Below are 13,433 nucleotides of genomic sequence, written 5' to 3'. Positions count from 1 at the left end.
TTTTGGTCTGCTATTAGGCAATTGACCGATAAATCAATTATTTTACGATTATTTATTTTAATTACGCAACTAATCAATTAATCAATCGATTATTGCACACGGCTTCACCACAAAACCGACTCCACATGCTGCACACCGAGTAAGTATCATTTGTACACATTCACCTCAGAGTTACACCACTCCTTCCAAATTCTGTCTCTAAGTGCTGTGCGGCAGCATCGCCAGGCGCCTAAGGTGCACTGGCAATTTTGCGTGCTCGAAGATTTGTTATTTATTTATTTGACATGGGGGGGGGGGGCGGTGTACTTTGAATGTACCTACTTTTTTTGGCAATTGATTGAGTAATCAATTATTTTACGACTGTGACATATTTTAATTTTGCAATTAATCAATGAATCAATCAATTATTGCATACAGCTCCACCCCAAACCCATCTCCATGTGCTGCATGATGAGTAAGTATGATTTTTACACATTTACCTTATAAGTTCATTTGTACACTTAAACTAAGTATCATGTGTACATATTTACCACTGAAGTGCACCGCTTCCTACCAATTTTATCTCCACGTGCTGCATGGTGGCATCATCGGGGCACCGAAGGCGCCCCTGGCAATGTCACACATTGGGGGACTTGTTATTTATTTATTTGACATGGGAGCAGTGTACTTTGAATGTACCTCCACTTGTTGGTTATTCTCTCTAGTCACAGGTGAGAGATGTGAGTGGGTCTTTGTTTATCATTTATTTGTTGACTGCTTTTGACGTTTACACATGGTACATGCTTGGGAGCCTCAGTGGTGCATGTTTCTGTCTGCACTGTCACTGATGATTCGCCAACAAATGATGAACCTGGTACAGCGGCTGAGGGGAGTGTGTAGCATTGGGATTCTCATGTGTGTACTATTTGTGCATGTCTTTAAAGCTGTGGAGGAACTCTGGGAAGAGTTTGAAATTGCAAAGGCCATATATATATATATATATATATATATATATATATATATATATATATATATATATATATATATATATATATATATATATATATATATATATATATATATATATATACATATACATATATATACATATATATATATATATATATATATATATATATATATATATATATATACATATACATATACATATACATATACATATACATATACATATACATATACATATACATATACATACATATACATATACATATATATATATATATATATATATATACATATATATATATATATATATATATATATATATATATATATATATATATATATATATATATATATATATATATATATATACATATATATATATATATATATATATATATATATATATATACATATACATATACATATACATATACATATACATATACATATACATACATATACATATACATACATATACATATACATACATATACATATATATATATATATATACATGTATATATATACATATATATATATATATATATATATATATATATACATATATATATATATACATATATATATACATATATATATATATATATATATATATATATATATACATATATACATACATACACACATACACACACACACACACACACATACTCTGCCACTCTGTCAGACCAGGCAATTGGTGAGAAAGAGGTTTAAGCTGTTAGATTCCTGGAATGGGAGAGCCGATTTCGACCGAAGAGCTATTCGCGCCGCTTTGCTGCAGTCGGGTCGAGGGCTCGAGGCTGATGTGCCAAAGCTTCTCGCTTGTGGTTTCTGCAAGGATTGCACAGTGGTTCGGATGGCGGTGGTGTGAAGAGCCCCCCCAAACTCCCTCTCCCCACCTCCCCTGCCCCCCGGAGAAGTTTTCGATCGTGTGGAATAATCACACTTGAAGGATATGTAAGGTTCCAAAATAGGTGTTGTTGACACTGATTAAATATTTCAGGATGGTGTCACGGGTGAGAAAGTCGAGAGCTGCTGTGTCCTCTCAGTTTCAAGCGGCAGTGTGTGTAAATGAGCTGCAGTGCTTCCTGCAGAATTAAATGAACATCATGACATTTGATGTTATTGTGAAACTGTATGCTGACTTTTTTTGAAGATAAGATTTCCTTTGTGAAAAAATTAATAAATCGCATTTGACTTCAATCAAGATCAAAAGCAATGTGTGATGCACAAGATCAGTCAAAATAGGAAGGTGAACAATGTGAAATATATCGTGCAGTTATTCCTGTCCATGGGCAGGACCCAAATACCTGTGTTTGCAGGTGTGGAGCTGAGTAAATTGTCTTCGGTGACTACAGATCGTTTCAATATGGCTGTGATTCTCAAGAAAATTGACTCTCCAGTCTAAATGCCAGCGACTCACATCAGCTCAAGATAGCACTCTTGATTTGGTGAAATACCTTTGCTGTGTTCATGGTCACAGAGCACATAGTTCTAATGCAGGTTTTGCTGAACCACCCACTGACACTTTGTCTGGTTCTCTGGTTCCTAATTTAGTATCTGCTAGTACTGGATGTATTGACGAGGCAGAAAAATCACTCATCGAACACGTTGATATGTCCCATATTTCTGTATCTGCTGTTGAGTCTGACCTCATTGATCTCTCCTCACAAAAGTTGTCCTTACACTCTGTAGGTATCAAGGCTTGCGGGGGTGGCTTTAAGTTATACAATTCTCGAGGATTCCACCTTACCTGAGAGTGTTAGCAACGATGGTGCTGACGGTGGTGGTGTCGATGGCGGTGGTACTGATGGCATGCATTACCGAGTTGGATGTATTAATCCTCGAATTGCTACTGAAGTTGTTGTCGCATTCAATGATGGATGCACTCAGACAAGTGAGTCTGATGTAAGTGACTTTGTTAACTCTGTTTAATCAGGTAAGCTTGCTGCTTTAGAGATGTTGCTGCAAATTATTTTGAAAGAAGGCTGCATCAGAATGTTGATGCAGATGATCATAACAATGATGAATGTGATCATGTTTAGCGTTGTTATTCTGGTTACTATTCCCCACTCATTTTGATCGCTTCTGCAGAAGCAACGTCAGTTCAAAGTCACCTGAAGAGTTCAGCAAAAAACATTGCTTCAAGGTTTCCAACAGCTTTGCTTACAAGAGTCCAACCTCTGCAGCATGGGCATGACACTGATTGGACAGTAGCACGGAGGGAAAGCGAAGTAGACAGCAAGCCAAGAATACTGTTCTGATTTTACCAGCTCATAATACACGAATTAGTGGTGTCAGACAGGATGATGGACACCTATCTGTGTCTTGGCTGGAAGCCCAGGCATCTGCAGTTGAGCTGAAGTGCTTTATTTGTGAAGAAGCAGTTCGGCATGGATGTTGCAGGAAGTTGAAGATATCATTCGTATTCATAGGTCCACGTTGATACTGACAAACGGAATCTTGGTTTGTTATTCAATGCAACTCTTTCGACTTATGATGCTCTCCTCAGGAAATATTACATCAGGCAGTCAGTTAGTGATGGACTTCAGATGGGATGGACTTCATTTGAGTATCATCGTTCAACTTAAATACCAAGAAGTGAAATCAAGTTTGCAAAATCTGTGAGATCTGTGTGATATCTCTGATATTTGTGCCATTCAGGAGCATTGACTTGTTAATGATGATCTTCAGTTCTTAAGTAATGATAATTTTGACTTATATGCAAGATGTGCATCAGCTTTGAATACTGCTGAATGTATTATTAGAGGAAGGCCTGATGGTGGTGTTGGAGTTGTGTCGTGTAAATCCCCAAACTATGCTCTTAAGTTTGTTGATTATGGTGATCTTTGACTCATGAGTGTTCAGGTAAAAAAAAAATAAGCCTGGCTTTACTATTCTGTTTATAAATGTATACATGCCAGTTGATAACTCAGAAAATATTGAACTGTTCACGAACTATCTGGGAAAACTGTGTGTAATTGTTGAAGAACGTAATACAAACAAACATTTTTAGATTTGTTGACTGGAATGCTAACCTCAGATGTTCATCCTTGTTTGGTAAATAATTGTTTAACTTCTGTGACGAATACACATATACTGTGTCTGACTATGTCCACATTGATGTGGAGGGTGTGTCAGCTATGCTCATTATGTATCCTGGTTCGGTATCCTGGTTCGGTATCCTGGTAACAAGGATGAACGGTATCCTGGTTCGACCACTGTGCCACAACATCCAGTGGCCACGGAACTATTAACATTATGAGTGTATTAATTGATTTTGTTGGCTCTGACAATAGACCCCTTTTGTTTAATGTTAACTTCAATGCTCTGCCTGAATATACCGATACTGCATCTGAAAGCTGCGATGGCATCAACAATGTGAATGGTCACCCTTGAGTGATAACGATGCCAGTAATTGTATGATGAAAAAGTCTGGACTTGATGATGTTGTAGTACCAAGCTCTGTGCATACTTGTTGTAGTGCTAACTGCTGCTTGCCTGAGCATATTCTAGCCATTGATAAATTGAATGATGATATAGTGTATGCCTTAATCAAAGCTTGTTATTTTTTCACCTGTCAAGCTAGAAGATCTGATGATACAATACCAGGGTGGAGTGAGCATGTGCAAGATCTGTATGATGTATCCAAAGAGGCTCATACCCCCTGGGTCATTCATGGTAAACTTTGGCAAGGACCACAAGGACTACTTGGTGATTTGATGCACAAATCTAAAGCAAAGCTCAAGTATGCACTGCGTGTTTATAAACGTTTTGAGTCGAAGATAAGAGCTGAAATGTTGGCTGCAACACTAAAGGATAATGATAACAGCTCATTCTGGAGGATGGTAATTAGAGAAACATCCAAACATTCCACTCGCCTCAACTGTTGGTCGGGCTTTGGGACCAGCTGATGTTGTTACCACGTGGCAAGACCATTTTAATTATTTGTCGACAAGCACAAGTTGACTGTCATCGAAACAATGTATGGCTCGCTATCTGCTGATAATGATAATGTTTGTCACAACAAAATAAACTGTTCATATTGTGAGAGATATGAATTGTAGCAAATCTGGATTTTACTTGTTTGACCACTTACCTGATATTTCCTTGTGTGGTGACCGATTGAAGTACGTTGACAGCTATACAAAACTTGGTCACCTCATCAGTAATGACATGCATGACATTAAGTGACAATATTGCTCCCACTGTGTGTGAACAAATATGCTGCTTCGTAGGTTTTTCACCTTTTGTAAAATTAAAAAAAATATATATATATATATATATACATAAATATACATACACATGTATTGATGCAGAAATGGCTTTTAGGGGTTAAGATTGTATAGCTTACAAATAGTTACTCCCTTCGTGCATGTATTGGCATATAAGAGTGAGATAATTTAATTGTGATAAAGGATTATGCGTTGATATTTATATCGAAAGCTGTCATCTTCCCTCCTTAATGTTAGTGTCAAACCCACTTCCCGCTTGAAACCCTTTTTAATGTTCTTTCCTCTGTAATCTGTCGTATATGTCGTTTATGGGGAAAATTGGCCCTACAACGATTAGAAGGTGCAAGTTTTGCAATGAACCAGCGAGCCTTGAACTTTGAAAAAGAGTCCAGAGGCTCGGGGGGGGGGGGGGGGGTTGTGCAATGAGTTACAGCCAAACCACCAAACGGAATTGGGAATACGGGGCAGAGCGACACCACAAGACGAAGCGTCCTGAGTCCCGCTTGAAACCCTTTTCAATGTTCTTTCCTCTGTAATCTGTCGTATATGTCCTTTATGGGGAAAATTGACCCTACAACGATTAGAAGGTGCAAGTTTTGCAATGAACCAGCGAGCCTTGAACTTTGAAAAAGAGTCCAGAGGCTCGGGGGGGGGGGGATTGTGCAATGAGTTACGGCCAAACCACCAAACGGAATTGGGAATACGGGGCAGAGCGACATCACAAGACGAAGCGTCCTGAGTGCCAACAAAAGGCTGTGCCATGTGTGTGTGAATATAATACACAGATTGCTAATCATACATACTAATATATTGACATAAACGAGCTGGCATTTCTTGAATTACTGCAAGTATCTTATTCATGAAACATTTTGAATGATCTTCGCAGGATGGATTTTGACAAATAAAACTGTGTAATTTCAATTCTTCATCATGATCATGGGAACTATAGTGGGGCAACTTAGCATAACAATTGTGCATTTTGTGAGGAAAGCACCTAATTTGGCACACTAGTAGCCTATCATATTATGAACAGATTTGGATATTGGACCATCTCAAATTTTTGATGGCAGTGGAAAATGGCTGCCACAGCCATCAGCGGCTGAATTTGACATTGCCCAATATCTAAATCTGTTCATTATATGATAGTCTACTAGTGTGCCAAATTTGGTGCTTTCCTCACAAAATGCACAATTGTTATGCTATATTTAGCTAAGTTGTCCCACTACTATTATAATACAAGAAAAAACATTTTCCAGCTGATCCAATTCACAGACAACAAAAGTTTTTTTTGTTTTTTTGTTTGTCTTTTAAAAGGTGAATCTGAGTGCTTTTGAGTTTGAGTGCTTTTGAGTGAACAGTTGTGACAATGTAGAGATGGATCGAAAATGTATGTAAATGGAGGTAATTGAACCGTTGTGAGAAAAAGGCCTTTGCCTGTGATATTTCCTTCATACCTTGCTACCGATCATCCCAGGAGGGCCTCGGGCTCCATCTGGTCCAGTCTGACCCTACAGTGGAGAAATTTAAGTGGCGGATGTAACAATTTCAATTTATATTATCATCATCACATCATCATGTTCTCCATCATTACTACTAACTGATCTACATCCATGATCATTGATATAATCTTAATGACTACATTCACTGTCGTTCGGATCAACATCATTGTGATCACAAGCACTGTGACCGCCGTCATGACATTTATCACTCATCATCTGCCATACCACGAATCATAATTAATTTGTAATGTGGATGACAGAATAATTAATTGCATTGTCATTATTGTTGCCATTTATAATATCCAATGCAACAGACAACAACACCCATCTCAGGACCATTAATAAGTCGATGTTTTTGTAAAATATTGCACAGAACATTTAATTGACTTCACAGGACATAATTAAAAGCAACAACATGCATTGCACCCTCTCTGAAAAGCAACGCTTTAATTATTCATCAATTTCTTTGCTTGTTCGTTCAACTGGATGTTATTGGAGGGAAAGTGCTAAATTACAACAATATGTCCCAACGAGGGCAATCCACACCCACTTCATTTCCCCCTTATCCTCCTTTCTGTTCCCTCTTTTAAACCAAGGAACTCTCTCTCCTTCCTCCACAACCTGGACCACCACCATCCTCCATTGAATCCTCAAGTGACATTTCAACTAATACTACCGAATAAACAACATATTTCAGCCCACCATTTCTCACGGAACAATGAAGTATGCACAGTACAAAACATTGATCTTCAAAGCAAGAACCACCCCCTAAACTGCAAAAAAGATCCACAATGGTGGACAACTCAAAGATCTGCAACATCCTGTGCATTTCTGCAATCACATCCTTGTCCTGTTCTCTTTCATGAAACGGCCAAGCAAGTTCACTCACCCTGCGACCTGGTTTGCCGGTTGGGCCTAACCGGCCTTGAATGCCTCTTGGACCCTGTGAAGAAGAAGTATAATCAGAAGTGTGAAACAGATGAACACATCTCAGTGTTTCTGGCCGAGAGCTAACTGTGGGCTCAATGTTTTCAAAAAGCCTCCAATAATTTGGAGTTTGAACTAAATTTGTCAAATCGCATTTCAAACTAAACTAGCTTGAAATAAGTACATGAGTTATGAATTATCTTTCAAAGTACATATCATTTTGTTACCCTCACTCCCACTAACGAGAGGAATGTTCTAACATTCTAATGAGAGGAATGTTGATCAGCTCTCAGAGTGGACAATTCAACGGGGATCATTTCAACTCTCTTCACAAGCTCCTCTGCACTTTACGAAATAAACCATGGGAGATTCCATCAAGATGAAGATGATGATGATGAAATATTAACCACTAACAATTACATCAAAAGAGGAAGAGAACACTGTAATGCACTGTTAGACCAAACAGACTTGACCATTTAATAACTTTAAACCTCTGTGATAGGACAAAAAGAGATCAAGAAGTCCACAAACGGGATAAAAGAGGAACAAAATAGTGGAGGTTGTTCATTTCTCTGAACAAGATCCAAGCTCATGGAATAGTATGGTGACTGAAGGTATGACGTGAGAGGAGGGCAGCGGGGCACCAGTTTGACACAAATAGCAAAATAATGAATGAACGGGATTACAGAGATAAAGATACGATAAAGACAGAATATTGCAACCTGCATGTAAGAGGGTTGGGCCAGGAAGGGTAAATGGGGGTTATAAATATTTTGGGGAAGGATTGGGGATAAATTACATTAGAGGAAAGTAAAGTGTCAGGGCAGAAATGACCACCAGAACAGAAATAAATTTGGGTTACAGGATGTCAAAAAGTGAACAATCGCACCTCCTACATATCAAAATCACAAGTGGATGTTCAGAGTATTGTACGAGCTGTCAGTAGTGTACAGCAAGGCCTGGCAATATAATAAATGATTATACAACAAAACTTCGAGACGTGCATCCACAATAAAATTGTGGGTCCCTCGACTTTTAATAGCAGTATGCGTTGCATATGTGCAAACACAAGTTGATGAAGGTTCTAGTGACCTGACATAGAAGCAAACAATAACATTTATGAATGTTCAGGTGAAACATAAATTGCATTACTCTCAATAGAGCAATATCTCTTTTTCTATCTCATCCTCACCTGTGCTCCAGGATCCCCAGAGTCACCCTTATGGCCAACATCACCTGGAGGTCCCTGCAAGATACTGCATATGATCAACAAGTGGTTCCACAGGTCTAAAAATATATATTTTTGAAGTTCGATAATACCAAAGTGAAACCACATCTCCATCAGCAGTTCATGTAAATGTCGTTTGTTACTTTAATAAACTTGTGATTTTGATAGGGTTGAGGACATCTGTGATAATGTGGGAATCAAAATATATGAGGGACGAGAATAATCAGAATAGTTCAACACACAAAAAGGCTTCAATTTTTAAGATACAAGAATTGTATATATATATGTATATATATATATATATATATATATATATATATATATATATATATATATATATATATATATATATATATATATATATATATATATATATACATACATATGTGTCTGTGTGTCTGTGTGTCTGTGTGTCTGTGTGTCTGTGTGTGTATATATATATATATATATATATATATATATATATATATATATATATATATATATATATGTGTGTGTGTGTGTGTGTGTGTATATATATATATATATATATGTGTGTGTGTGTGTGTGTGTGTGTATATATATATATATATATATATATATATATATATATATATATATATATATGTGTGTGTGTGTGTGTGTGTGTGTGTGTGTGTGTGTGTGTGTGTGTGTGTGTGTGTGTGTGTGTGTGTGTGTGTGTGTGTGTGTGTGTGTGTGTGTGTGTGTATATATATATATATATATATATATATATATATATATATATATATATATATATATATATATATATATAATGTGTATATATATATATATGTGTGTATATATATATATATATATATATATATATATATATATATATATATATATATATATATATATATATATATATATATATATATATATATATATATATATATATATATATATATATATATATATATATATATATATATATATATATATATATATATATATATATACAGGGATAGACACAGGGATAGAGATAGATATATATATATATATATATATATATATATATATATATGTGTGTGTGTGCATATATATATATATATATATATATATATATATGTGTGTGTGTGTGTGTGTGTGTGTGTGTGTGTGTGTGTGTGTGTATATATATTTATATATATTTATATATATATATATATATATATATATATATATATATATATATATATATATATATATATATATATATATATATATATATATATATATATATATACACACACATATATTGCATTATTCTCTGTAAGGAAAAAAAAAACAAAAAACAAGTGTGAACTGGAAAAGCATTTGCAAAGATTGCCAACCTTTTCTAAAACAAATTAAATTTGTAATTTCCTGTGCTTTTTGTGAAGTGCACTTCATCATGGGAAGGCTGCAAAAGGCCAGAAACCCAATTGGTTGGCTCCTCATGAAAATCTCATAACATGACTTGCAAATAGCCTTAGAATGGTCAGAAAGGGCAAGAATAGCTTTCCATCACATCCTACAATGGAATGGAAGCTAACAGAATCGGAATGGAATGTGCGTGCAAATGAAATTGTGGGTTTGGGAGTTTCTGGCATTTAACATCATTCTCATGATGAAGATATCTCAATCATGGACAATGCATTGTTCAAGTTCACTCAAATTGGGATGCCAAATCAAAAGCATGTTTGATAAGTGAACCAAATGATATTTTGGCATTGATCTCACAAGGTCAAAAAACAAGGGTTGTGCAAGCATTCAGTTCGATCATAATATTGTAAAAACGTGATTGGTACAGACAATAAGTAACCTATCAATTATGGAAGGAAAGCTCTTCTGATTTCTCTTCTGAAAAAAATAAAATAAAACAAAACAAAGAGCAACTTCAACCCACAAACATGCACAGATAAAGTTATGGGATTTGTATTAGGCAAATCACACACACACACACACACACACACACACACACACACACACACACACACACACACACACACACACACACACACACACACACACACACACACACACACACACGTGAGTAGAGGTAGAACAGAAGTGATGTAAAAGAGGATGCTATGGAATAATTGACCAACTGCAAAACAAGAAGAACCAAATTGTTGACCGCCTGAATAGACGACAAAAAAACTTTTGTTGGTGTCCCACATTCATGGATGATAAAATCCATGCAATTGTACAAGATCAACCCTCAAATAATCAAACTGATTGAGAGAGCAATGAAGCTTGGAACACTATTTTGAAACTGCAGCAGTTAGAAGAAATGATCGAAACACCAGGAGTGAAGATATGTCATGGAATCTTCCAGGGTGATAGCCTTTCGCCTGGCCCTGGATTCACTGAGCAACCTCATTAATGAGCAAGGACATGGATACAGGCTAACGTCCAATAATATAATGTCAGAGACAACAAAGGTGACACATATACTGTACATGGATGATCTAAAACTCTTTGCACCAAACACACAAAAATTGGAAGAACAACTGAATTTAGTGAAACAGTACTCTGACCACATTCAAATGGAATTTGGCATACATGAGTGTGCTGATTGCACATTCTCACAAGGTAAACCAACAAGAATGAGCAAGATACAATCCGACCGAGACACAACAATACAATAATTAGACAACAAAGCATCATACAAATACATCGGAGTAGAAGTGGGACAACCAAATATGTCACAAACAAATGCACAAAACAATTTCCAGAGAATACTTGCATAGAATGAGGCTAATCCTCAAAACATATCTCACCCTGAGGAATAAAATCAAAGGCATCAACCAACTAGCAACACCAGTATTCCAAAACAGCTGCAGAATAATAAACTGGCAAAAAAAAGAGAGATCAAAAGCTAACGATGAAAAGAAATCTCCTCACCATCCACAAAATATTCTACAAAAATCAATGCATCAAAAGACAATGTACCGACAAAACGAGAAGGAGCCAGTGGCCTGATGGAACTCAACCAAGTGCACAGAATGCCAACTGCCGAATTGGCTCAATAGGTGAAAAGTTCAACAGACTACATACAGAATCCAATTTGTATGCAAACACAAAGACAGCAAGCCAGAGGTCTCCCGAACCCACGGAGCAAAAAATTTCCAAAGACTGGTGAAAATGGAAGACGTCACACATTAAATAAGCCTGGTGTTGGCTTAGTGGTTAGGGTGGTGGGCTTTGGATCCGAGAGTCCTGAGTTCAATTCCCGCTCGACTGTTGAATTAATACCAGGTGTGGTGAACTCGGCCTGTCATCCTTCCAAAGTCAGCAAAATGAGTGCCAGCACGCTGGTACACTATGTCGGAGTGGCGACCCATCCAGGATTGTGCCCAATAGCCAAGGAGACTGCTTAAGCAGCACCAACACTCTGCACGGAGTATGGTCCCAATCTCCTCCTCTCCTTGCTGGGATGATTGAGCCATTTAAGCATCCTGTGTCGGAGTGGCGACCTGTCCAGAATTGTGCCCAACAGCACAGGAGGCTGCTTCAGCAGCACCAACACTGGACAGAGTATGATCCCGATGGATGGATGGATGCATTAAACCGAAACAGCAATGATTGCAAAAATATTTTTAATAATACAAAGCAACATATCAACAGATTATAAATGGCAACTGGGAGAACGACAAAAGAGCAGGAAGATATATATATATATATATATATATATATATATATATATATATATATATATATATATATATATATATATATATATATATATATGTACATATATATATTGTTGTGGTTACCAAATTCGCAAACCACCATTCAGGTCCCTTAGGTGAGATATCTCCGTAAGTATATGTGTAGTTAGGCCCAAACCCGTTGTCTAGTGGGAATACATGTCATTCATGCGTGCTGCGACTCTTCAGGATAGCCGTTTTTCTTTTACTATCTTTATTTTGGACCAACCGCCATTGTTACCACCACCAACCACAACATCAACCACCCACCGCGGCGCCGCTTCACGTCACACCTCGCAACCGTCGCATCGCCACCGTTCTTGCGCCGCTTGTGGGTACCGGTGTTGGACTCGTGCAGGGCGCGCGCCGAACAGCGTGTACAAAACCACGGATTTTCCACTTCAAAAACGGATCAAAAACGACACACGCCCACTTTTGTTCCGTCCAATCGGTGAGCGAGGGGCGATTTGGCCCCGCCTCCAGGGCGTTGGAGGGCGGTCGCTATATGCAAATTTATGGATCAAAAAGCATTCACGCCCACTTTTTCTCGGGCCAATGGGGAGCGAGGTGAAAGGTCGAAGGCAGGGGGTCAAAGATGAGAGAGCGAAGCCACGGGGCTTATATAAGCGACCGCGTTCGCAAGTCAAGAGAGTTAAGACTTCGCGGGCGGTGGAGTTGGGAAGAAGAAGCAAGAAGGAGTTGGTCGTCGTCGTGTGCGTTGGAGTCGGAGCGAAGGGGACGGAGCTGTGGAGAGGCGGCGAGGGCAGACGAGGGGGTGCTCGCGTCGTGCCGGGAGCTGCACACCAGGGAGGCCGACGGCGCGACCTGGTCGGGGTGGAGACGCTTGTCGCGGGACTCGAGGCAGAGTAGAAATCCTCCTTTCCCCCGAGCATCAGCAACCCCCTCCTGTTTCCCC

The 13,433-nt window shown here is 37.8% G+C and overlaps 1 protein-coding gene across 3 annotated transcripts in view; it reads right to left on the bottom strand.

Moving 5' to 3' along the window:
• The window catches only part of LOC147012783 (uncharacterized), a 416,846-nt gene that overhangs the window by 270,175 nt on the left and 133,238 nt on the right, over positions 1-13,433 (bottom strand). For all 3 annotated transcript variants that reach the window (XM_085853969.1, XM_085853968.1, XM_085853966.1), the window contains 3 exons: positions 8,805-8,858; positions 7,575-7,628; positions 6,641-6,694 (listed from right to left, as the gene is read on the bottom strand). In XM_085853969.1, coding sequence (XP_085710095.1) covers positions 6,641-6,694; positions 7,575-7,628; positions 8,805-8,858 — 162 coding nt within the window. The remainder of the gene's footprint in view (positions 1-6,640; positions 6,695-7,574; positions 7,629-8,804; positions 8,859-13,433) is intronic.

This window comes from Eptatretus burgeri, chromosome 14 (genome assembly GCF_056783735.1).
Source record: "Eptatretus burgeri isolate ZD-2024b chromosome 14, Ebu_testis_v1, whole genome shotgun sequence".
Lineage (NCBI taxonomy): Eukaryota > Metazoa > Chordata > Myxini > Myxiniformes > Myxinidae > Eptatretus > Eptatretus burgeri.
The sequence above is the reverse complement of the archived record's forward strand: the minus strand, read 5'-3'. Positions and strand labels throughout refer to the sequence as shown.